Source organism: Oratosquilla oratoria, chromosome 25, assembly GCF_046742065.1.
Source record: "Oratosquilla oratoria isolate Oo_2021 chromosome 25, ASM4674206v1, whole genome shotgun sequence".
NCBI lineage: Eukaryota > Metazoa > Arthropoda > Malacostraca > Stomatopoda > Squillidae > Oratosquilla > Oratosquilla oratoria.
This window is the reverse complement of record NC_134801.1, coordinates 41,602,543-41,627,362: the sequence shown is the minus strand read 5'-3', so window position 1 is coordinate 41,627,362 and position 24,820 is coordinate 41,602,543. Positions and strand designations below refer to the sequence as shown.

The window sequence follows — 24,820 nt, the reverse complement described above, 5'->3', positions numbered from 1 at the left end:
ACGCGGTCGGGGAGGGGATTCGCGTCAGATGATTTCCTTTCCCCTATCTTCTGCTTTATACATTAACTAAAAGTTTTAGTTAATGAGTGCTAATTGAATCACTGGAGTGAGTTTGGCATCAACTCTGATTGAACTTGTAGATTCTGATTTCGGGGAATGTCGCGAAACACAGTTCAAGCATGTTCCGATGCACCTTTGTAGGAACGTCACGAAACACATTTCTTGTTTCAGTAAGTTTCCGGGACACTAGCACGAATCACTTTTACGTGACTGGCGATGGCCAACGATGTAAATGGCATGTCGAGGATACAAGGTCCTTACAAGATGTGTGTCGTGTATCCTCCTCCCATGGGAGCGTGATGCCTACCTCTTACTGCCTGATACTGGGCTCTGAAGCATTAGGTCTAGTGCACTGTTTTTGGTGATCATTTTTCTAATCACTAAATTTCGAGAGGAATGCAACGCAACGTGTGGGCAGGAGTTAAAGCATTTCTAATAGTTTTATGAGGCAGTTACTAGTTACGAGAGAGGGATATATGATCCTAACTAGCCTAATTAAAACTAGCCTAGACAAGAAGTGGCAAGCGTGCAGGTGGGGGGGGGGGTTAATTAGTGAAACAATTGAGAAACAAAATCAAATGGTAATACATAGGTAAAATATACCAACCCTAATCATAAACCACAAGGATACAAATGTAATATGGTGAACTAGTAAAACTGAGAAGTTGAGACATTTCAATCTTAACATTATAACATCTGTGATGCCTTCGATGCGGAGCATACGAAGGGACATCTTGGAAGACGGGGGGAGGAAGTTCCTGAGTAACTAAGAGATACCTAAACTCGATAAGGCACTGTAACTAACTAGTGCTAAACTTGCACAACAATTACTGGAGGAAAGGGAGAGGGAAAATATCAAGACGTAGTTACTAGAGGCCTCAAGATGTCCAGCGGTTCCATAGAGTGAGAGAAGTAATAGCCGAAGGAGCTGAAAAGAGACGAAAGAAAATGGAAAGCAGGCATTGTGTCAGCGATTCCATAGAGCATAGGAAAGTGATAACCGAAAGGGTTGAAAAGAGACGAAAGAAGATGGGACGTAATAGGCAGTGTGTCACAACGCAAAGTTGCGACAACCTCAGCCCTCCAATCCCCAATCAAGAGATCTCTTCTGTCAAAGTAAACTGTTACCTTTAGCGATCTGAATACTGTAACCATATCACCTCTTTCTCTTCGATCTTTCAAAGTTGGCAGACCCAGTGCTTTTAGTCTCTCCTATAATTTATCTACCAGGCTGGAAACCAGTTTGGTTTTTGCCCTTTGAATTCTCTCGATCTTGCTTATATCCTTCATTCTATGTGGGGACCATACCACAGATGCATATTCTAGACTTGGACAGATCAGTGTTTCTGTGAGGTTAATTATTATTTCTTCATCCATATAGTTGAAAATCACTTTAGTCTTCTGCAGGAGTCTGTATGTCTCTTCCACAATCCTGCTCATATATCTGTTAGGTGTGTCTGTGTATTTACCTAATTGTAGTATACAGGTAAAGGAGCAATACTCGTTGGGTCCCACCTTATATTATCCAATCATTTATCCTACCTAGCCTCAAATTCACGTACTGTTCAAACTTAATCTATATCCTTGATTTCCAATCATCATATTTAGTTTTGAACTCAAATATTGTTTGAGCTTGGGCTATTCCAAAGCTATTCCAAGTATTTATGCATCTATATGGAAAACTGTATTTCTTCACATCCTTTAGACATGTGGTCTTTCTTAATTTGCCCCCGTGACCTTTTAAAGCCCTCCCATCTTTAATCGGGTGATCTCTTCTTCCAATGCAATCTATTCCCTTTAGTGATCTGAATGCTGTAATTATATCACCTCTTTCTCTTTGATCTTTCAAAGTTGGCATACCCAGTGCTTTTAGTCTTTCTTCGTATGTTTTATACGCCAAGCTGGGGACAAGTTTGGTTGCTACCCTCTTGATCTTGCTTATATCCTTCACTGTGTGGGGGAACCATACTACTGACACATATTCCACTCTTGGATGGATCAGGGTTTTGATGAGTTTTTTTCATCATCTCTTCGTCATCCATTTTGATCATTTGTAGTACTCAGTATGTCTCTCCCCTTAATCTTGATGATATGTCTGTCACATGACAGGTTGCCTTTTATCAACTCTCCCAAATCTTTCTCCTTTTTTGTTTTTGTAAAGGACTCACTTCCCAAGGAGTAGTTTAAGGATGGGCTTTTGCAGATATTGCCCATTTCCAGTACTTTGCATTTTTTGTTAAAATTTATTCCCCAATCTTGGATCCATGCAAAAATAGTATCTAGATCTTTTTGTTTTTATGTGTATTTACCTAGTTGTATTATATGGGAAGGAGAGCTATGCTTGTAGTGACCTGTCTTTGTATTTTGCAACATTTAGTTTGTTCTCAAATTCTTGTATGGTGTTTGCACACACTATTGTTTCATCCAATTTGTTCCAGACATCTACCACTTTGTGGAAAGCTGTTTTCTTTTTTCAGATCTTTTCTATAACTGTCTTTTTTGAATTTCTTTTCCTGTCCCCTTGTTTTTCTTCTATCCCAATTTAATAGGTTTTCTCTGTCAAGGACTTCCATGCCTTTCATGATTCTGTAAATGGCCAATAGATCGGCTCTTTCTCTTCTTTATTTCCAGGGTTGGTAGTTCCAGTTTAGACAATCTTTGTTCGCATGTCAATTTTGAAAGTGTGTGTATTTACCTAGTTGTATTATACAGGAAGGGGAGCTATGCTCGTAGTGACCCGTCTTTGTATCTCGCAGCATCTAGTTTGTTCTTAAATTCTTGTATGGTGTTTGCACACACTATTGTTTCATCCAATTTGTTCCAGACATCCACCACTCTGTGTGGAAAACTTTTTTTTTCAGATCTCTTCTATAACTATCCTTTTTGAGTTTCTTTTCATGTCCTCTTGTTTTTCTTTTATTCCACTTTAATAAGTCTTCTCTGTCAAGGACTTCCATGCCTTTCATGATTCTGTAAATGGCCAATAGATCTCCTCTTTCTCTTCTTTGTTCCAGGGTTGATAGTTTTAGTTTAGACAATCTTTGTTCGTATGTTAACTTTGAATGCTGGGGCCATCTTTGTCTTTGCTCTTTGGATTTTTTTAATATATATATATATATATATATATATATATATATATATATATATATATATATATATATTTATATATATGATATAAATATATATAATATTTTTTTTTACTGGCTGTCCAGAGTGTCGCAGCGTACTCTGATCTTGGTCTTATCAGTGTGACTAATATATTTTTTTTTTACCATTACTTCATCCAAGTAATTAAAAGCCACCTTTATTGATCTTAGTAAATTGTAGGTTTCTTCGATTATTTTGCCTATTTGCTTGTCTGGGGACATGTCTGTGGTGATAATTACTCCTAGGTCCTTTTCGGGACTTTCTTTACTTTCTTTGTATTGATTTGATATTTTCTTGATATATATATTTTTTTATACTTTTTTTCAAAACTCTATTATACTACATTTCTTGATGTTGAAGTTCACTTCCCACTTTTGGCTCCATTCCCAGACTTTGTCCAGGTCTCTCTATAGTGATTCAGGTTTTTTCTCTACTTTCTTTAGTAGTTCAAATAACATTCAACACCTTCATCCATGTCATTTATATATATAGCAAACATTATCAGAGCTAATACTGAACCTCGTGGGACTCCACTTATCATTTCTTCCCAGGACGAGTTTTTATCTCTAAGTGCAACCCTCATTTTCCTCCCATGCAAGAAATCTTCCATCCATTTCAATAATTTTTCTTGTACACCTCCTGTCGTTTCAAGTTTTGTTAATAGTTTTTGTGTGGTATTTTATCGAACGCCTTTTGCAAATCCAAGAGAGCACAATCTGCCCATCCGTCCCTTTCTTGCATTATATCTATTAACCTTGAATAAAAAAATCAAGCTTGTGGTACATGATCTTCTTTGTCTAAAACCAAATTGTTTTGGATTCAGTATATTGTTTTCTTCTAGATGTTTAGTCCATCTACTTTTGATCACTTTTTCACATATTTTAGCTATTGTGCTTGTAAGAGAGACTGGTCTATAGTTTGTTGTGTCTTCCTTACCTCCCTCTTTATATATTGGCACAATATTGGCATTTTCCCAGTCTTGTGGTACTTTTCCTTCTTTGAGTGAGCAATCTATTATCTTATATATTTTCCCGTTAGTTCATTTATACATTCTTTTAGTATCCAGTTTGCAATTTTGTCCAGTCCATGTGATTTTCTGACACCAAGGTTAATATTTGGTCCTTTATTTCTTTCTGTGTCACAATTATTTCTTTAATTGGGGGATCTTTCTCCCTTTCCTTCATTCCAATTGTGTGTATTTTCATTTATGAATACAGATTTGAAATATTTGTTCATAATTTTAGCCATTTCTATATCTTCTTTATATTCTGTATTCCCTTGACGTAGTTTCACTATGCGCATGTATGTGTTCATACATATTTACCTCCTTCCTAATATGCAGTTCAACTACCAGTGCAATTAACATGAGTCTTGCATATTCAGTTATGACAGCTCGACTATAGACGGTGACATTGCCCTGTTGCTGATCAATGTTACGGTGGACTTCAACCGCGATAGAAAAATTGCACCGATATGCCTTCCAAGCCCTTTGGTGAATTACTACGGACAAGATGCGACAGTCATGGGATGGGGAACAACAAAAAATGGTGTCAACAAGATGTCGCCTGTCTTGTTGACAGTCAAAACCAAAGGTACATATGATTAATTTGTCTTCATAAACTTTGTTTTTTGCAGATCAATACTTGTTTTTATTTATCTATTGCTATTGTTGTTGTTATTCCTTTGAGTATCAAAATAATACCTGACATGTTGCCACATATCAAATGGTGTTTTGTCTACTTTTTATCTTATTTTACTCCCTCTTACCTATACTCCAATAACCCAAGCTAGCTCATTATCTGACGCAAACACACACACACACACACACACACACACACACACACACACACACACACACACACACACACACACACACACACACACACACACTTCATCGAACGGACGGCGTAGAGGACGTTCTGAAGAAAAAGTGAAATTTTCGTGGATCCCAAAGCAAAGGAAGTACCTATTGTATTTACAGGGTGGGGGAAATTGCTCGTGGTGTAGTGGGAAAGTGAGGAAAAAGGAGAAGGGGAGGGATTACTGAGGGAAATGGAAGGAAATGAGGAAGGGGAGGACTTGGTCCAAGAGGCCAGACGGCTTGTAAACAAACGCCGAACCGATGATTTGGATTTCGATGATGGGACTAACAAAAATGTAAAGATTAGAAACATAGATAAGAGCAGTTCAATGGAAGGTGAGGATAATAATTTCCAAGGATTTAATGAGGGGGCGGCGGATACCAACCTCCCCCGACTGGCAAAACTGGAGGAAAAACTTGAACAAATGACTGAACATTGGGAGATTAGGTTTGGTAAAATGTCAAAAATTGCAGAGAGGGTTGAAAAATTGGAAGAACTAGAGAAGGCGAACAAAAACTTAACTGATGAAATAGAAGAACTAAAAAGACAGTTAAGAGAAGTAAAAGAGGAGAATGAAGAATTAAAAAGGAACAATAAAGACAATAAAGAAACAATAGCAAAAGAGGCACAGGGGTGGAGGAAGATACAGGAAAATAGTAAAGTTGCATTTACTGATATAATTAAACAGCAAATGAAAGAACAAACTGAAGACTCAGTTATCAAAGTGATGAGACAGAAGGAGAATATTGTAAGAGACTTAGCAGACAAAAAGAAATGTATAATTATATTAGGAATGGAAGAGAAACATAACCCAGATAAAACCACAAGAATCAAAGAGGAAAATGAAAAAGTAAACAGTTTAATACAATTAGTCCAGGAAGATGAACCAGAAATAATGAAACAAATCGAAGAGAAGTTCAGGCTCGGAAAGTATAGTACAGATAAGCCCAGACCAATTAAGATTAAATTCAGGTCACAAACGACGGCAGAGAATATCTTGGCAAAAACAGGGAAACTAGCAGCAAGTGAACAATATAAAAAGGTATGGATAAAAAGGGAAATGAATAAAGAGGAAAGAGAGGAAGAGAAAAAGAAAATACTTGAAGCTAAGGAAAAAAAAAAAAAACGAGACCAGAACAGAGTCAGAAAAAGAGATTCTATTGGAGAGTAGTGAATATGAAAATAAGGAAATTCGACATACTAGAGAAAAACAAAAGGGAAACAGAGAATACAATGGAAATGGCAGAAAACTAAGAGTGTCTTACACAAATATAGATGGATTAATAACAGGAGTGAATGAGCTGAATGATTATAATTATCTGAAGGAAAAAGAACCGGACATAATGGGAATTGTAGAAACAAAATTAAAAGGTCCACTACCACCCAACAGTGTAGGGCATGATGCATATAATTATTGGATTAGAAACAGAGAGACAAAGCAAGGGGGTGCAGTTCCTGACTAAGAAGGATATAAACGTGAGGTGTGTCACATATGGAAAGAATAGAGTAGAGATGATTATGATCGAAGTGGAAGACAGAGATAAGAAGAGCAGAAAGTTTGTGATAAGTTATGTGCCTCTGAAAACAGCCTCGTGGGAAGAGAGTGAACATAAAAGTATGTTAGAGGACACAAAGATAACATTAAATAAGATAATGGAAGATGGAGGAAGAATAGTTATGATGGGCGACTTTAATTGCAAAGAAATCTGTTGGGAAGAGATGACAGTAAAGGGTGGAGACGGCTCATGGGGAAACGCTTTACTTGAGATGATTACTGACCATACAATGACACAGTGGCTACAGGAGAACAATAGATATAGAAATGAAGAACCATCGAGACTAGACCTAATAATTACATCTGAACCTAGAATAGTGGAAAAGATTGAATATAAAACACCAATAAGTAAAAGTGACCACATATTGATTGAACTGGAATTAAATGAGGAAAAATACATGAAAAGAAATGAACAATATAGAAAAGGAAGAATGATGTATGAAAAACAAACTTTGATAAAATAAGAGAATTCTTTCAAAAAGAAAACTGGGAAGGAAGAAAGAAGGAAGGAACAAAGAAGAAACAACAGTGGAAGAGAAATGGAATATTTTGACAAAAATGTACAAAAAAGGAGTGGAAAAGTGTGCCCTAAGGCAAAAACAAGAAAAAGAATATGTAAAATGCTGGTACAACAAAAGTTGTAGGAAGTTAAAAGACAAAATAGACAAAGCTTGGACCAGATGGAAAAAAGACAGAAGGCCTGAAAAATGGAAAATATATACTTGTTATAGAAATGAATATGTACAAACGTGCAGAGAGGAAAAGAGAAAATATGGAAAAGATATCATAGAAAAGTGTAAAGATCAACCAAAACTATTTTACAGATTTGTAAACAACAAACTGAAAAACAAACAAGACTTGGATAAATTAAGACAAGGAAGAGTTGAATACACAGAGGAAATTGAAATGGCGGAAATTATGAACAAACATTTTAAATCAGTGTTTACAAGGGAGAACATACAACCTGAAGAGATCGAATGGAAAGAGAAAGTCCCCCTATGAAAGAAATAGAAGTAACAAAGAATGAAATATTGAAACACTTGAGTAATCTTGATGTCAGAAAATCGCATGGACCAGATGAAATTGCAAACTGGATTCTGAAAGAATGCAGGAATGAACTGGCAGACAAAATACATCGCATAATAAACAGTTCCTTGTAAGAAGGAAAAGTTCCAGAAGATTGGAAAAAAGCAAATATAGTACCTATATATAAAGGAGGAAATAAAGAAGACCCTACCAACTATAGACCAGTCTCTCTAACAAGTACAATAGCAAAAATTTGTGAAAGAATTGTCAAAAGTAGATGGGTAAGGTATTTAGAAAAAAACAACGTGCTAAATCCAAGGCAATTTGGATTCAGACAAGGACGATCATGCGTCACCAATTTAATATGTTTCTATTCAAGGCTAATTGATATGATACAAGAGAGAGATGGATGGGCTGATTGTGCATTTCTAGGCCTAAAAAAGGCTTTTGACAAAGTACCACATAAGAAGTTGCTTAAGAAATTAGAAACTGAAAGAGGAATACAGGGCAAACTGATTAAATGGATGGAAGACTTTCTGCAAGAATGAAAAATGAGAGTAGTGATAAGAGACAAACACTCAAAATGGGATGAAGTAATAAGCGGTGTTCCACAAGGAACAGTTCTAGCCCCAATAATGTTTGCTATATATATTAGTGATATGGATGAAGGAATTGAAAGTTATATGAGCTTCTTTGCAGATGATGCAAAACTACTGAAAAAAGTGAACACGGAAGAAGATTGTGAATCACTACAGAGTGATCTAAATAAAGTACAAGAATGGAGTAGGAAGTGGGAGATGGAGTTCAATACCAAAAAGTGTAGTATAATGGAATATGGAAAAAGCAAAAACAGAATAACAGGATCATATAAATTGGGAGAAGAAGGAATAAAAAAAAGTAGAAAATGAGAAGGACCTGGGAGTCATTGTTATGAACAATATGTCACCTGAGAAACATATAAATAAGATTTTTGGAGAAACTTATAATTCAATAAGAACAATCAAAGTTGCATTTACATACCTGGATGAAGAAATGGTGAAGAAAATTCTAATCACCCTGATAAGACCAAGATTGGAATATGCAGCAACGATATGGTCACCAAGTACAAAAAAAAAAACAAAAAAACAAAAAAAAACAAAAAAAAAGTATAAAAAAACTTGAAAGAATACAAAGAGCAATTACAAAATTGGCACCAACACTCTCAAAACTATCATATGAAGAGAGACTAGCAAAACTTGAGCTACAGACACTAGAGCAAAGAAGAGAGAGAGGAGATTTGATAGCTATTTACAGAATCATGAAAGCCATAGAAATTACTGATAGAGAGAATCTGATAAAATGGGATGATAGAAATAAAAGAGGACACGGAAAGAAAATAAAAAAAGACAGCTATAGAAGAGATCTGAAAAAGAACAGCTTTCCTCACAGAGTAATAGACAGTTGGAACAAGTTAGATGAGAAAGTGGTGTGTGCAAAAACAATACATGAATTTAAAAATAGTTTAGATAAAATGAGATATGAAGACGGGACACCATGAGCATAGCTCCCCTTCCCGTAAAATACAACTAGGTAAACTAGGTAAATACACACACACACACACACACACACACACACACACACACACACACACACACACACACACACACACACACACACACACACAGAGAGACCGATTCGCGGCGAAGATTGGAGCTTCGACGAGAAGGGAAATTTTCGTGGATCTCAACAACGAGGAAGTACCTTTTTGTATTTATAGGGAAGGGGAAAGCTCGTGGTGTAGTGGGAAGGTGATGAAAAAGGAGAAGGGGAGGGATTACTGAGGGAAATGGAAGGAAATGAGGAAGGAGGCGCACGGGCGCCACCTGACGGAAAAAAAATGTCAACAAAAGATCCTCAGCTGACGCAGGAGAAGTGAATAATTTCAGTAAAATGATTAAGTTTTGAAATATAAATACGAACAACAAAATAGAAAGTGAAGATAATAATTTAAATGGATTTAATGAAGGGGGGGATGCCAACCTCCCCCGATTAGCAAGGCTAGAGGAAAGACTAGAAAAAATGGCTCAACACTGGGAAAGTAGGCTAGGTCAACTCACACAGATTGCACAGCGAGTTGATAAATTGGAACAATTAAAGAAGGAAAACCAAAACCTAACTAAAGAAGTAGAAGAATTGAAAAAACAGTTAAAGAAAGTAAAAGATGAGAATGAGGAATTAAAGAGGAATAATAGAGATAATAAAGAGTCCATAATAAAAGAAGCACAGGGTTGGAAGAAAGTCCAAAAGAACAATAAAATTGTATTTAACGACAAACTGAAAATACAGTTATTAAAGTAATGAGCGAGAAGGAGAATATAGTAAGAGACTTAGCAGATAAAAAGAAATGTATAATTATATTAGGGATGGAAGAGAAGTATAACTTAAACAGGACTACGAGAATTAAGGAAGAAAAAAAAAGTAAACAATATATTAGAATTAGTTCAGGAAGATGAACCTGAAATAGGGAAACAAATTGAAGAAATGAATAGGCTCGGGAAATATAGTACAGATAAGACCAGACCAATTAAGATTGAATTCAGGTCACAAACGACAGTAGAGAATATCTTAGCAAAAACAGGGAAACTAACAGACAGTGATCAATATAAAAAGGTATGGATAAAAAGAGAAATGAATATAGAGGAAAGAGGAGGAAAAATCGAAAATAAAGAAGCTAAGAAAAAAAAAAACGAGAAAAGAACAGAATCAGAAAAAAAGGAAATCTAATGTATAGTAGTGGATATGAAAGTGAGGAAATGGACCATAACAGAAAAAAAAAAAAAAAAATAGAAAAACAAAAACAAAAGGGAAACAGAAAATACAATGGAAGTAGCAGAAAATTAAGAGTGTCTTACACAAATATAGATGGATTAATAACAGGCTTGTACGACCTGAATGCTTATCTGAAGGAAAAAGAACCGGACATAATGGGAATTGTTAAGACAAAATTAAAAGGTCCACTACCACCCAACAGTGTAGGACATGGTGCATATAATTATTGGATTAGAAACAGAGACAAAATAAGGGGGTGGAGTTATGTTCCTGACTAAGAAGGATATAAACGTGAGGTGTGTCACATATGGAAAGAATAGAGTAGAGATGATTATGATCGAAGTGGAAGACAGAGATACGAAGAGCAGAAAGTTTGTAATAAATTATGTGCCTCCAAAAACGGCCTCGTGGGAAGAGAGAGAACATAAAAGAATGTTATAGGACACAAGAATAACATTAAATAAGATAATGGAAGATGGAGGAAGAATAGTTATAATGGGCGACTTTAATTGTAAAGAAGTCTGCTGGGAAGAGATGATAGTAAAGGGTGGAGACGACTCATGGGGAAATGTTCTACTTGATATGATTATTGACCATACAATGACGCAATGGATTCATAAGAACACTAGTTATAGAAGTAAAGAAGAACCATCGAGACTGGACATAATAACCACATCAGAACCCGAAATAGTGGAAAAGATTGAATATAAGACACCAATAAGTAAAAGTGACCACATATTGGTTGAACTGGAACTAAATGAGTAAAAATACCTGAAAAGAAATGAACAATATAGAAGAGGAAGATTGATGTATGAAAAAACAAATTTTGATAAAATAAGAGAATTCATTCAAAAAGAAGATTGAGAAAGAATATACAAAAAGGAAACAGCAGTGGAAGACAAATAGAATATTTTGAAAAAAAAATCATAAAGAAGGAGTGGAAAAGTATGTCCCAAGACAAAAGCAAGAAAAAGAATATATAAAGTGCTGGTACAACAAAAATTGTAGGGTGTTGAAAGACAAAAGAGATAAAGCTTGGACAAAATGGAAAAAAGACAAAAGACCTGAAAAATGGAAAATATATACTAGTTATAGAAATGAAAATGTACAAGTGTGCAAAGAAGAAAAGAGAAAGTACGAAAAAAAAAATCATAGAGAAATGTAAAGCTCAACCAAAACTATTTTACAGATTTGTAAACAACAAACTGAAAAACAAACAAGAATTAGAGAAACTACAAGGAGTTGAATACACAGAGGAAATAGAAATGGCAGAAATTATGAACAAGCATTTTAAATCGGTGTTTACAAGGGAGAACATACAACCTAGAGATATCGAATGGGAGGAGAAAGTCCCCCCTATCAAAGAAATAAAAGTAACAAGGAATGAAATAATGAAACACTTGAGTAATCTTGATGTCAGAAAATCGCATGGACCAGATGAAATAGCAAACTGGATTTTGAAAGAATGCAGGAATGAACTGGCAGACAAAATACATAGCATAATAAACAGTTCCTTGAAAGAAGGAAAAGTTCCAAAAGATTGGAAAAAGCAAATATAGTACCTATATATAAAGGGGGAAATAAAGAAGACCGTACTAACTATAGACCAGTCTCTCTAACAAGTACAATAGCAAAAATTTGTGAAAGAATGATCAAAAGTAGATGTGTAAGGTATTTAGAAAAAAACAACGTGCTAAATCCAAGGCAATTTGGATTCAGACAAGAACGATCATGCGTCACAATCTTAATGTGTTTCTATTCAAGGATAATAGATATAATAAAGAAAGAGATAGATGGGCTGATTGTGCATTTCTAGACATAAAAAAAAAAGCTTTTGACAAAGTACCACATAATAAGTTAATTAAGAAATTATAAAATGAAGGAGGAATACAGGGCAAAATGCTTAAATGGATGGAAGACTTTTTTACAAGAAAAGAAAAATCGAGAGTAGTGATAAGAGACAAACACTCAAAATGGGATGAAGTAATAAGCGGTGTTCCACAAGGAACAGTTCTGGCCCAAATAATGTTTGCTATATACATTAATGACATAGATAAAGGAATTGAAAGTTATATGAGCTTTTTTGCGGACGATGCAAAACTGTTGAAAAAAGTGAACACTGAAGAAGATTGTGAGTCGCTACAGAATGATCTCAATAAAGTATGGGAATGGAGTAGGAAGTGGGAGATGGAGTTCAATACTAAGAAGTGTAGTATAATGGAATTTCGAAGAAGCAAAAAAGAATAGTAGGATCATATAAATTGGGAGAAGAAGGAATAGAAAAAGTAGAAAATGAGAAGTACCTAGGGGTCATTATTATGAATCATATGTCACCTGAAAAACATATAAACAAGATTTTTGGAGAAACTTATAACTTAATAAGAACAATCAAAGTGGCATTTATATACCTGGATGAAGAAATGGTGAAGAAAATACTAATCACTTTGATAAGACCAAGATTGGAATATGCAGCGACAATGTGGTCACCAAGTATAAGAAAATGTATAACAAAACTTGAAAGAATACAAAGAGCAATTACGAAATTGGCACCAACACTCTCAAAACTATCTTATGAAGAGTGACTAGCAAAACTTGAGCTACAGACACTAGAGCAGAGAAGAGAGAGAGGAGATTTTATAACTATTTTTATTATAATGATAGTCTTAGAAACTATTGATATAGAGAAACTAATAACATGGGATTTTATATATACAAGAGGTAATAGTAAGAAAATCAAAAAGGACAGTTATAAAAGAGATCTAAAAAAAGAACAGCTTTCCCCACAGAGTAATAGATATTTGGAACAAGCTAGATGAGAAAGTGGTGTGTGCAAAAACAATAAATTAATTCAAAAACAGTTTAGATAAAATGAGATATGAAGACGGGACACCACAAGCATAGCTCCCCTTCCCGTAAAATACAACTAGGTAAATACACACGTAGACGGATTCACGGCGAAGATTGGAACTCCGGAGAAGAAATGAAATTTTCGTGGATCTCAACAACGAGGGAGCATATTTTTGTATCAGTAGGGAAGGGGGAAAGCTCGTGGTGTAGTGGGAAGGTGATGAAAGGGGAGAATGGGAGGGATTGCTGAAGGAAATGGAAGGAAATGAGGAGGGAGACGAACGGGCTCCCCCTGACGGCAGAAAAAATGTAAACAAGAGGTCTCCTGATGACGCAGGGGAAATCGAAAATATCAGTAAAAGCATTAAGGTTAGAAATATAGATAAGAACAACACAATGGAAAGTGAAAATAATAATTTCCATGGATTTAATGAGGGGGATGCCAACCTCCCCCGATTAGCAAGTCTAGAAGAAAAACTAGAGAAAATGACCGAACATTGGGAGAGTAGGTTCGGTCAACTTACACGGATAGCGCAGAGAGTTGATAAATTGGAAGAGTTAAAGAAGGAGAACCAAACCCTAACTAAAGAAATAGAAGAATTAAAAAGACAGTTAAAAGAAGTAAAAGATGAGAATGAGGAATTAAAGAGGAATAATAAAGAGAATAAAGAGTCCATAGCAAAAGAAGTACAGGGTTGGAAAAAAGTCCAAGAGAATAACAAAATTGTATTTAAGGATATAGTGGCACAACAGATGAAAGATCAAACTAAAGACACAATTATTAAAGTGATGAGGGAGAAGGAGAATATAGTGAGAGACTTAGCGGATAAAAAGAAATGTATAATTATATTGGGGATGGAAGAGAAGTATAATACAAATTGGACTACAAGAATAAAGGAGGAGAAGGAGAAAGTAAATAAGATATTGGAAGTAGTTCAAGAAGATGGAACAGAAACAGAGAAAGAAATAGAAGAAATATATAGACTAGGGAAATACAATACAGATAAGACCAGACCAATTAAGATCAAATTCAGGTCACAAACAACAGCAGAGAATATCTTAGCAAAAACAGGGAAACTAGCAAACAGTGAACAATTTAAACAGGTATGGATAAAAAGAGAAATGAATAAAGAGGAAAGAGAGGATGAGAAAGCAAAAAGACAAGAAGCTAAGGAAAAAACGAGAAAAGAACAGAGACAGAAAAAGAGAAATTCTATTGGAGAGTAGTGAATATGAAAGTGAGAAAATGGTTCATAGCAGAGAAAAACGGAAGGGGAACAGAAAACACGATGGAAGTAGCAGAAGATTGAAAATGTCTTACACAAATATAGTTGGCTTAATAACAGGCTTTAACGAACTGAATGATTACCTGAAAGAAAAAGAACCGGGCATAATGGGAATTGTTGAGACAAAATTGAAAGGTCCACTACCACCCAACAGTGTAGGACATGGTGCATATATTTATTGGATTAGAAACAGAGTGGTAAAACAAGGGGGTGGAGTTATGTTCCTGACTAAGAAGGATATAAATGTGAGGAATGTCACATATGGAAAGAATAGAGTAGAGATGATTATGATGGAAGTGGAGGACAGGGATGGGAAGAGCAGGGAGTTTGTGGTAAATTATGTACCTCCTAAAACGGCTTCGTGGGAAGACAGAGAACACAAAAATATGTTAGAAGACACAAGGATAACACTATATAAGATAATGGAAGATGGAGGAAGAATAGTTATAATGGGTGACTTTAATTGTAAAGAAATCTGCTGGGAAAAGATGACAGTGAAGGGTGGAGATGACCTATGGGGAAATGTACTCCTTGATATGATTATAGAACATACAATGACACAATGGATGCAAGAGAATACTAGGTATACAAATGAGGAAGAACCATCGAGAGTGGACCTAATCATCACAACAGAACCTGAAATAGTGGACAAGCTTGAATATAAGACACCAGTAAGTAAAAGAGACCACATAGTGCTTGAACTGGAACTAAATGAGGAAAAATACATGAAAAAAAACTAAACACTATAGAAAGGGAAGATTAATGTATGGATTTTTTTTTATAAGATATTTTTTTTTCCAAAAAGCAGACTGGGAAAGGATACACAAAGAGGAAACAATGGAAATTTTTGATAAAAATTTATAAGGAAGGAATGGAAAAATATGTTCAAAGAAAGAAAGAAAAAAAAAAGGATATGTAAAATGTTGGTACAACAAAAGATGTAGTGAGTTAAAATATAAAAGGGATAAAGCTTGGATAAAACGGAAGAAAGACAAAAGACCTGAAAAATTGAAAATATATACTTATTATAGAAATCAGTATGTTCAAGTATGCAGAGAAGAAAAGAGAGAATACGAAAAATATGTCATAAAATATAAAGATTAATCAAAGCTATTTTATAGATTTGTAAACAACAAACTGAAAAATAAACAAGAATTAGTGAAACTACGACAAGGAGGAATACACAGAGGAAATAGAAATGGAAGAAATTATGAACAAGCATTTTAAATCGGTGTTTATGAGGGAGAACATACAACTTAGAGATGTCGAGCGGGAGGAGAAAGTCCCCCTATGAAAGAGATAGAAGTAACAAGGAAAGAAATAATGAATCACTTGAGTAATCTCGATGTCAGAAATTGCATGGACCAGATGAAATGGCAAACTGGATTTTGAGAGAATGCAGGAACAAACTAACAGACAAAATACATAGTCTAATAAGCAGTTCATTGAAAGAAGGAAAAGTTCCGAAGATTGGAAAAGAGCAAATATAGTACCGATATATAAAGGGGGAAACAAGGAAAACCCTAACTATAGACCAGTCTCTCTTACAAGTACGATAGCTAATATTTGTGAAAGGATCAAAATTACATGGGTAAGGCATTTGGAAAAAACAGAGTACTAAATCCAAGGCAATTTGGATTTAGAGAAGGACGATCATGCGTCACAAACTTAATGTTTTTTCTATTCAAGGATAATAGATGTAATACAAGAAAGAGATGGATGGACCGATTGTGCATTTCTAGACCCGAAAAAAGCTTTTGATAAGGTGCCACATAAGAAGGTGCCAGCTGAAGTGGATGGAAAACTTCTTGCATGAAAGAAAAATGAGAATGGTGATAAGAGACAAACACTAATTGGGATGAAGTGATTAGTGGAGTTCCACAAGGAACAGTTCTGGCCCCAATGATGTTTGCTATATATATTAATGATATGGGTAAAGGAACTGAAAGTTATATGAGCTTCTTTGCGGACGATGCAAAATTGTTGAAAAAAGTAAACACTGTAGAACAGGGGTTCCCAAACTTTTCAGCTCATCGACCCCCCATACTAGTAAAGTTTAAGATTTTCTATAGACCCCCAAACTATTAATTCACGAATTATGTCAGTTTATTGATATTATTTATATTGTTATTGTAATTAATGCTATTATTATTATTACTAATATTATTATTACTATTTATTATTATTATTAGAATTTTAGTTATCAATAGTGTAATTATCATCATTATGATTGTTATCATTTTTGTTGTTGATATTATTGTTTTAATTCTTTACTGTTTGGTCTCATAAATCACTTATTGTAATTCTAAAATACTATAGTCACAATTTTCGTGTTTGTTGATTTTACTTATTCTATTCTTTTATTCTTATCTATTTATTTATCTATTTTTATTTTCATCCGTTATGAAAGGGCCAAATGGCAACATTCATCAAGGCGACGGCGTTCCAATAATTATACAGACACTTTCACATATACATAAACATACATACATATACCAAGGCTTTTACCCCCTTACAAGGGAGGTAGCCAAAAAGGGAAGGGCATAAAATAATTTCCACCCATTCCATCCCTGAATACACTCCACACCCCTCCACCCTCCCTCTTATCTGAGTACCTCCTGGGTGACGGGTCATCCCTGCACCCTGTCCACTGCCCTGGGTCAGAAGCAGTGTCGCAAGACACAGCACATCCACAGCAAGGCCGCTTCATTAAATCGGCGACCCCCCGCCCCTCTCCGTCCCCCCATTGCATAAAAGGAGAGGACGGGGAGAAATCCCTTTCGGGCTGCGTCAAATTTTGCTCACACATACTACCTCACCCCCCATCCCCCCCACCCATTCCACCTCATGCAATCACAACATCATCCATATACAACCATTCTCCATTCACCCCTGTCTTCTGTCCTCTCCCGTCCTTTCTCAACAGACATTCCCCTCTTCCCCAAACCCCCCTTCACCCCGTGACCGGATTTTTGGCCGAAGGACATTTGGCCGACGTACATATGGCCGACGGACATTTGGCCTAATGGACATTTGGCTTAGTGGACATTTAGCCAAATGGATATTTGGCCGAATGTACATTTAACTAAGGGACGTTTGGCTTATTGGACATTTTGACTAATGGAAATTTGACTTAGTGGACTCACTCTTACTGTCTCTCTCACTGTCATATTTGTCTGTCTGTCTGTGTTTAACACAGAATTTTTTATCTGAAAATTAGCCAGTTTACGAATAAGATATCTAAAATACTGAATTGTATGTATTTATAGTAACTGCCATTCTGAACTCACCAAACTTAAACAACACAACTAGCTCAGTCCTTCACCTTATTGTTTAAACATGCAGTTCACTCGCTCATGTTTATATGAGCGAGTGAACTATGACATTTGGCCTAATGGACATTTAACTAAGGGACGTTTGGCGTAGGTTTATATGAGCGCTCATGTTTATATGAGCGAGTGAACTATGAATTCCTTCAGTTTTTACTACAATAAACTATTTTTAATTGAATTTCCTCTCTGCAATAAACATCTTGTTAATCAAATGAGTTTTTACAATATACTTTAAAGTCTTGGCTGTTACTATACTTTTTCGGCCAAACGTCCCTTAGCTAAATGTACATTCGGCCAAATTTCCATTAGGCCTAATGTCCACTAAGCCAAATGTCCATTAGGCCAAATGTCCGCCGGCCATATGTACGTCGGCCAAATGTCTTTCGGCCAAAAGTCTGGGTACCCCTTCACCCCATCCATCCACCTCATCCTAGGACGTCCCCTCATGTTCACTCCCTCCACATCTGCCTTCCATACCTCTTTTACTAGTCTTTCTTCACTCATTCTTTCCATGTGTCCAAACCATACCAATATTCTTTCATCAACCCTATCTCCCAGCTCCTTTTCCACCCCTGTTCTCCTCCTCACCTCCTCATTTCTCACTCTATCTAGCCTAGTAACCCCCATCATACTTCTCAGACACCTCATCTCAAACACATTCAAACTCCTTCTCTCTTCTTCTCTTATGTTCCATATTTCTGCCCCATACAGTGCTGTTGGCACAATCACTCCTTCATACAGTCTCCTCTTAGCATCCATTCCCAAATGTATATTCCTCATTACACTCTTTAATCCACCAAGGCATTTACTCGCTTCTCTCAATCTACATTCTACCTCCACCTTCACTCCACCTTTTCCTGCCACATTTGCACCCAAGTATCTAAAACTACCCACTTCCTCCAGTCGCTCTCCCTTAATGCTCACTTCCAGTCTACTGCCACTTTCACCCCTTGTACATCTCATCACCTTACTTTTACCCACATTTATCTTTAGCTTCCTTCTATCACATACTCTCCCAAACTCTGCCACCAACTTCCTCAATCCCTCCTCCGATCCTGCCACAAGTGCAGTGTCGTCCGCAAACAACAGCTGGCTCACCTCCCACTTTTCTCCATTTTCTTTAACCATCTCCAATCCCTTACCCACTACCCTTGCATTTACATCTCGCACCACCCCATCCATGTATAAGTTGAACAGCCAGGACGACATAACGACATAATATACATAAACATAAGTGTTTTCAAATACTTATAATTTACCAATAGCTTTAAGAGTGATATCATATATTCTTTATTATATTACTATAAGTAATATTCAAGCCAATAATATTACACAATCTTGATGTTCATTCACGATGTGGTTTTGTGTATGTGAGATTCTCCCGACATGCACAGAATGGGGAGGATTTTCGACTCAGAGTGAACTGACATGGTTTTTCTTTAAGTTTAGATATTGGTTGGTTGATTATTGTCACTCTTTCAGTACGGGAAGAGAACAGGGTCATTTCATGCCAACCATTTAATTTTAAAGACTGCCTTTCGTCCTCATAGTAATTTATTGACCCCTTTCGACCCCCTAGCAATCTACTGACCCCCTTTCGACCCCAGGTATGGTCTCACCAACTTATTCTATAGATATGTAATTGGTAAACTTAAAAATCAGGAATCAGGAAATAGTAAAACTACGCCACTTAAATATAAAATATATAGAAGATTTTGAAATGGCTGAAGTCATGAACAATCACTTCAAGTCTGTTTTCACTAGAGAAAAAGTACAGCATTGGGACGAAGGAAGTGAAGTGAGATCTCTCCCCATGAGGGAAATAACAATAACACAAAAAGAAATAATGGATCAACTAACGAACCTTGATGTCAGGAAATCACACGGCTTGGATTGAATTGCAAATTGGATACTAAAAGAATGTAAAGAAGAATTAATGGACAAAATATATAACATAATAAGTCGCTCACTCAAAAAAGGAAAAATACCAAAGGACTGGAAAAATGCCAATATTGTACCAATATATAAAAGAGGAAACAAAGAAGAACCAACAAATTACAGACCGGTCTCCCTTACAAGCACTGTGACCAAAATTTGTGAAAAAATGGTCAAGAATAGATGGATAAAACACCTGGAAGAAAACAATATAATAAACCCAAGACAATTTGGATTCAGACAGGGAAGATCATATGCTACAAACTTAATCTGTTCCTACTCAAGACTAAAAATTTTATAAAAAAAAAAAAAAAATTGAAAACATATGAGGAATACAAGGTAAATTACTAAACTGGATGGAGGATTTCTTGCATGGCAAAAAAATGAGAGTAGTGCTCAGAGAAAAGAGTTCAGCTTGGGAGAAGGTGATTAGTGGAGCTCCACAGGGATCGGTATTGGCTACAATAATGTTCGCTATCTATGTGAATGACATAGATGAAGATGCGGATTGTTACATGAGCTTCTATGCAGATAATGCTAAATAGCTAGGGAAAGTGTGAATACTGAAATGGATTGTGAATCACTATAGAGAGACCTAAACGAGGTTTGGAAATGGAGCCAAAAGTGGGAAGTACACTTCAACATTAAGAAATGTAGCATAATGGAGTTTGGAAAAAGTTAAAAAAGAATATCAGGACAATATAAAATTGGAACAAAGAAAGTAAAGAAAGTGAGATCTGAAAAAGACTTGGGAATAATCATCTTAAATGACATGTCCCCTGATAAACAGATAATTGTTGGAGAATCTTACAACTTATTAAGATCAATAAAGGTGGCTATTACCTATTTAGATGAAGAAATTGCTAAAAAAATATATATACTAATCACACTAATAAGCTCTAGACTAGAGTATGCTGCGACACTATGGTCAACCAGGACCAAAAAGAATATAAAGAAAATTGAATGACTCCAGAGAGCAGCCACAAAAATGGCCCCAACACTTTCAAACCTGTCATATGAGAAGAGACTGACTAAATTGAAATTACCAACTTTGGAACAAAGAAGAGAAAGAGGTGACTTGGTGGCCATTTACAGAATCACGAAAGGCACAAAAGTCCTTGACAGAGAGGAATTACTAAATTGGGATAAGAGAAATACAAGGGGACATGAAAAGAAACTCAAAAAGGATAGTTATAGAAGAGATCTGAAAAAAACCAGTTTTCCACACAGAGCGGTGAATATCTGGAACAAACTGGATAAAACAATAGTGTGTGCAAAAACTTTACATGAATTTAAGAGCAAATTAGACACCATGTGATACAAAGACAGGACACCACCAGCCTAGCTCCCCTTCCTGTGAGATACAACTAGGTAAATATACAGCCTGGCAGATAAACCATATGGGGAAAGAATGAAAGCACTGGGTCTACCAACTTTGAAAGATCAAAGAAAAAGAGGTGATATGATTTCAGTATTCAGGTCACTAAAGGGGATAGATTGCTATGACAGAAGTAACCTCTTATGAATGGGAGGGCTTTAATAGGTCATGGGAACAAATTACAAAAGACCACATGCCTAAAGGACGTGAAGAAATACAGTTTTCCATACAGATGTATATATACTTAGAATAGCTTAGAAGATCCTAAGTTTGAACAACACATCGATTAAAATCTAAATATGATAACTGGAAATCAAGCATATAAATAAAGTTGAAACTGTACATGAATTTGAGGCTAGGTATAATAGATTGGAGAGTAGGAGACAGGACCCAACAAATGTTGCTCCTTTCCTGCATACTACAATTATGTATTTATCTACTTGTATTTTACGGGAAGGGGAGCTACGCTCATGGTGTCCCGCCTTTGTATCTCGCAGTGTCTAGTTTGCTCTTAAATTCATGAATGGATTTTGCACACACTATTTTTTAGTCCAGTTTGTTCCAAGTGTCCACCACTCTATGTGGAAAACTGTTCTTCTTCAGATCTCTTCTATAACTATGTTTTTTGAGTTTCTTTCCATGTCCTATTGTGTTTCTCTTGTCCCAATTTAATAAGTCATCTCTATTGAGTATTTCTGTGCCCTTCATGATTCTATAGATGGTCAGTAGATCGCCTCTCTTCTTTGCTCCAGAGTCGGTAACTCCAATTTAGCCAGTCTCTCCTCATATGACAAGTTTGAAAGTGCAGGAGCCATTTTTGTGGCTGCTCTCTGGATTCTTTCTATTTTCTTTATATTCTTTTTGGTACTGGGTGACCACAATGTCGCCGCATATTCTAGTCTAGGCCTTATCAGTGTGGCTAATATTTTTTTAATGATTTCTTCGTCCACATATGTAAATGCCACTTTTATTGATCTTGGCAAGTTCTAGGATTCTCCAACAATTTTGTTTATTTGTTTATCATAGGACAAGTCGTTTGAGATAATTACTCCCAAATCTTTTTCAGATCCCACTTTCTTTACCTCCTTAGTTCCATTTTTTTTATTGTCCTGATATTCTATTTTTACTTTTTCCAAACTCCATTATACTACACTTCTTAATATTGAAGTCCACTTCCCATTTCTGACTCCAGCTCCATACCTTATTCAGGTCTTCCTGTAGTGATTCGCAATCCGTTTTAGTTTTTACTTTCTTTAACAATTTAGTGTCGTCAGCAAAGAAGCTCATGTAACATTGCACATCATCTTCCATGTCATTCACATAAATAGCAGACATTATTGGAGCCAATACAGATCCTTGTGGAACTCCATTGATCTCACAAATTTTGGTTATAGTGCTTATTAGTGAGACCGGTCTATAGTCAGTTGGTTCTTCCTTGTTTCCTCCTTTATATATTGGTACAATGTTAGCATTTTTCCAGTCTTTTGGTATTTTTCCTTCTTTAAGTGAGCAACTTATTACATTATATATTTTGTCTATTAGTTCTTCTTTGCATTCTTTTAGAATCCAATTTGCAATTCTGTCCAGGCTATGCCATTTCCTGACATCAAGGTTTGATAAATGTTCTATTATCTAAATTGTATTATTATTATCTCGCTCATGGGGGGAGATTGCACTTCATTTGCTTCGTCCCAACACTGTGCCTTCTCTCTAGTGAAAACAGACTTGAAGTGATTGTTCATGACTTCGGCTGTTAACGTATCGATAGAATAGCTTGGGTTGCTCTTTGCATTTATCTATAATGTCTTTTTCATAGTTCCTTTTTTCCTCTCTTCGCACTTTTACATACTCATTTCTATATTTTATATATACTTGCTATTTTCCAGGTTTTTTATCTTTTCCCCATCTTTTCCAAGCTCTGTCCCTTCTGTCTTTCGCCTCAATGCATCCTCTGTTGAACCACTCTCTCTAGCTTCTGTCTTGGTACATGCCTATTCACTCCTTTATTGTAATTTTCCGTCAAGATATCCCATTTCTCTTCCACCTTTGTCTCTTCCATGTAAACTTTTTCCCAATTTGCATTCTGAAGGAATTTCTTCAGCTTTCCAAAGTCCGTTTTGCTGTACATCAATCTTCCTTTCCTATGCTTTTCATTTCTCTCCATGAATATTTCTTCCTTTAGTTCATTTTCAATAAGTACATGGTCACTTTTACCAATTGGTGTCTTGGATTTTATCCACAATTTCAGATTCTGTTATAAATATTAATTCTAGTCTCGACGGCTCTTCATTACTTGTGTATCTGGTGTTTTCACTGACCCACTGTGTCATTGTATATTCCATGGTCATGGCCAGTAATATATTACCCCCACAAGTCTTCTCCACCTTTGACTGTAATGTCCTCCCAACAAATTTCTCTGCAGTTAAAGTCCCCCATAATTACCAGATTACCTCCACCCATTAGTATCTCATTTAATGAATGCCTTGTATCTTCTAGCATTTTCATATGCTCGTTCTCTTTCCAAGCGCTCGTTTTTGGGGGCACATAAGTCACCACAAACTTTCTACTTTTCATGTCCTTGTCTTCGACTTTTATCATGATCAGTTCTACATTACCTTTGCCCTCCGCAATTTTTGTCACATTCAAGTTTTTCTTGGCCAAGAACATGATTCCTCCTCCCTGTTTCTCGTCTCTGTTTTTAATCCAGTAATTGTATAGCCCTTGTCCAACATTGATGGGTGGTATTGCACCCCTTAATTTAGTCTCCACAATTCCCATTATGTCTGTTTTTTTTTCTTCTAACAGGTAATCATTAAGTTCATTCAGTCCTGAAATTAATCCGTCAATGTTAGTATAGGCCACTTTTAGTTTTTTTCTGTCTCTATATTTTTTTCTGTCTTTGGTTCGCCCATTCTGATGTACCATTTTCTCAGTCTCATGTTGATTGCTCTCCAATAGAATTCCTTGCTTTCGGTCTCCGTTCTCTTCGCGTTTTTTTCCTTAGCTTCATATCTTAGTGTCTTCTCTTTTTCTAATTCCTCAATATTCATTTCTCTTTTTATCCATATCTTATTGTAATGTTCACTCCTTGCCAACTTACCTAATTTTTCAAATATGTCTTCTACTACCAGTGGCTTGCTGGTGTAGTAGTGCCATGCTTGCCTGCTAACTCAGTGATCTGAATTCAGTCCCTGCTCAGTTTGAGTGTCTAAAATACATTTATTTCACTGTCTACAAATAAACATAGAATATATTTTCTAATGCTCAGCTATATGTGCCTCTCCTCCACAGTGATGTCGAGAAAGTCATGCCACAAGAATTCCGGTTACAAAAAATCTTCCATATCAGAAAACATGATATGTTCTGAGACACTACATGGAAGCGCTTGCTTGGTAAGTTTTCCTACCTACGAGTATTCATTTTAGATTGAGGGGATTTGAAAGGAAAAAATATATGTATGTATACATACATACACACACACACACACATATATATATATATATGTATATATATACACAAGTTCATGTTGCATTCCTAGTGAAATATGCGAATGAAAATATTGTTGAAGAAGGTGAGTAGCCTAT

The 24,820-nt window shown here is 36.0% G+C and overlaps 1 protein-coding gene across 1 annotated transcript in view; it reads left to right on the top strand.

The window, feature by feature from the left end:
* Positions 1 to 276: 276 nt before the first annotated feature.
* LOC143039087 (trypsin alpha-3-like) overlaps positions 277 to 24,820 on the top strand; it is a 46,321-nt gene continuing 21,777 nt past the window's right edge. The window contains exons 1-3 of the mRNA XM_076208939.1: positions 277 to 356; positions 4,591 to 4,799; positions 24,528 to 24,628. Of these exons, the coding sequence (XP_076065054.1) occupies positions 277 to 356; positions 4,591 to 4,799; positions 24,528 to 24,628 (390 nt within the window). The remainder of the gene's footprint in view (positions 357 to 4,590; positions 4,800 to 24,527; positions 24,629 to 24,820) is intronic.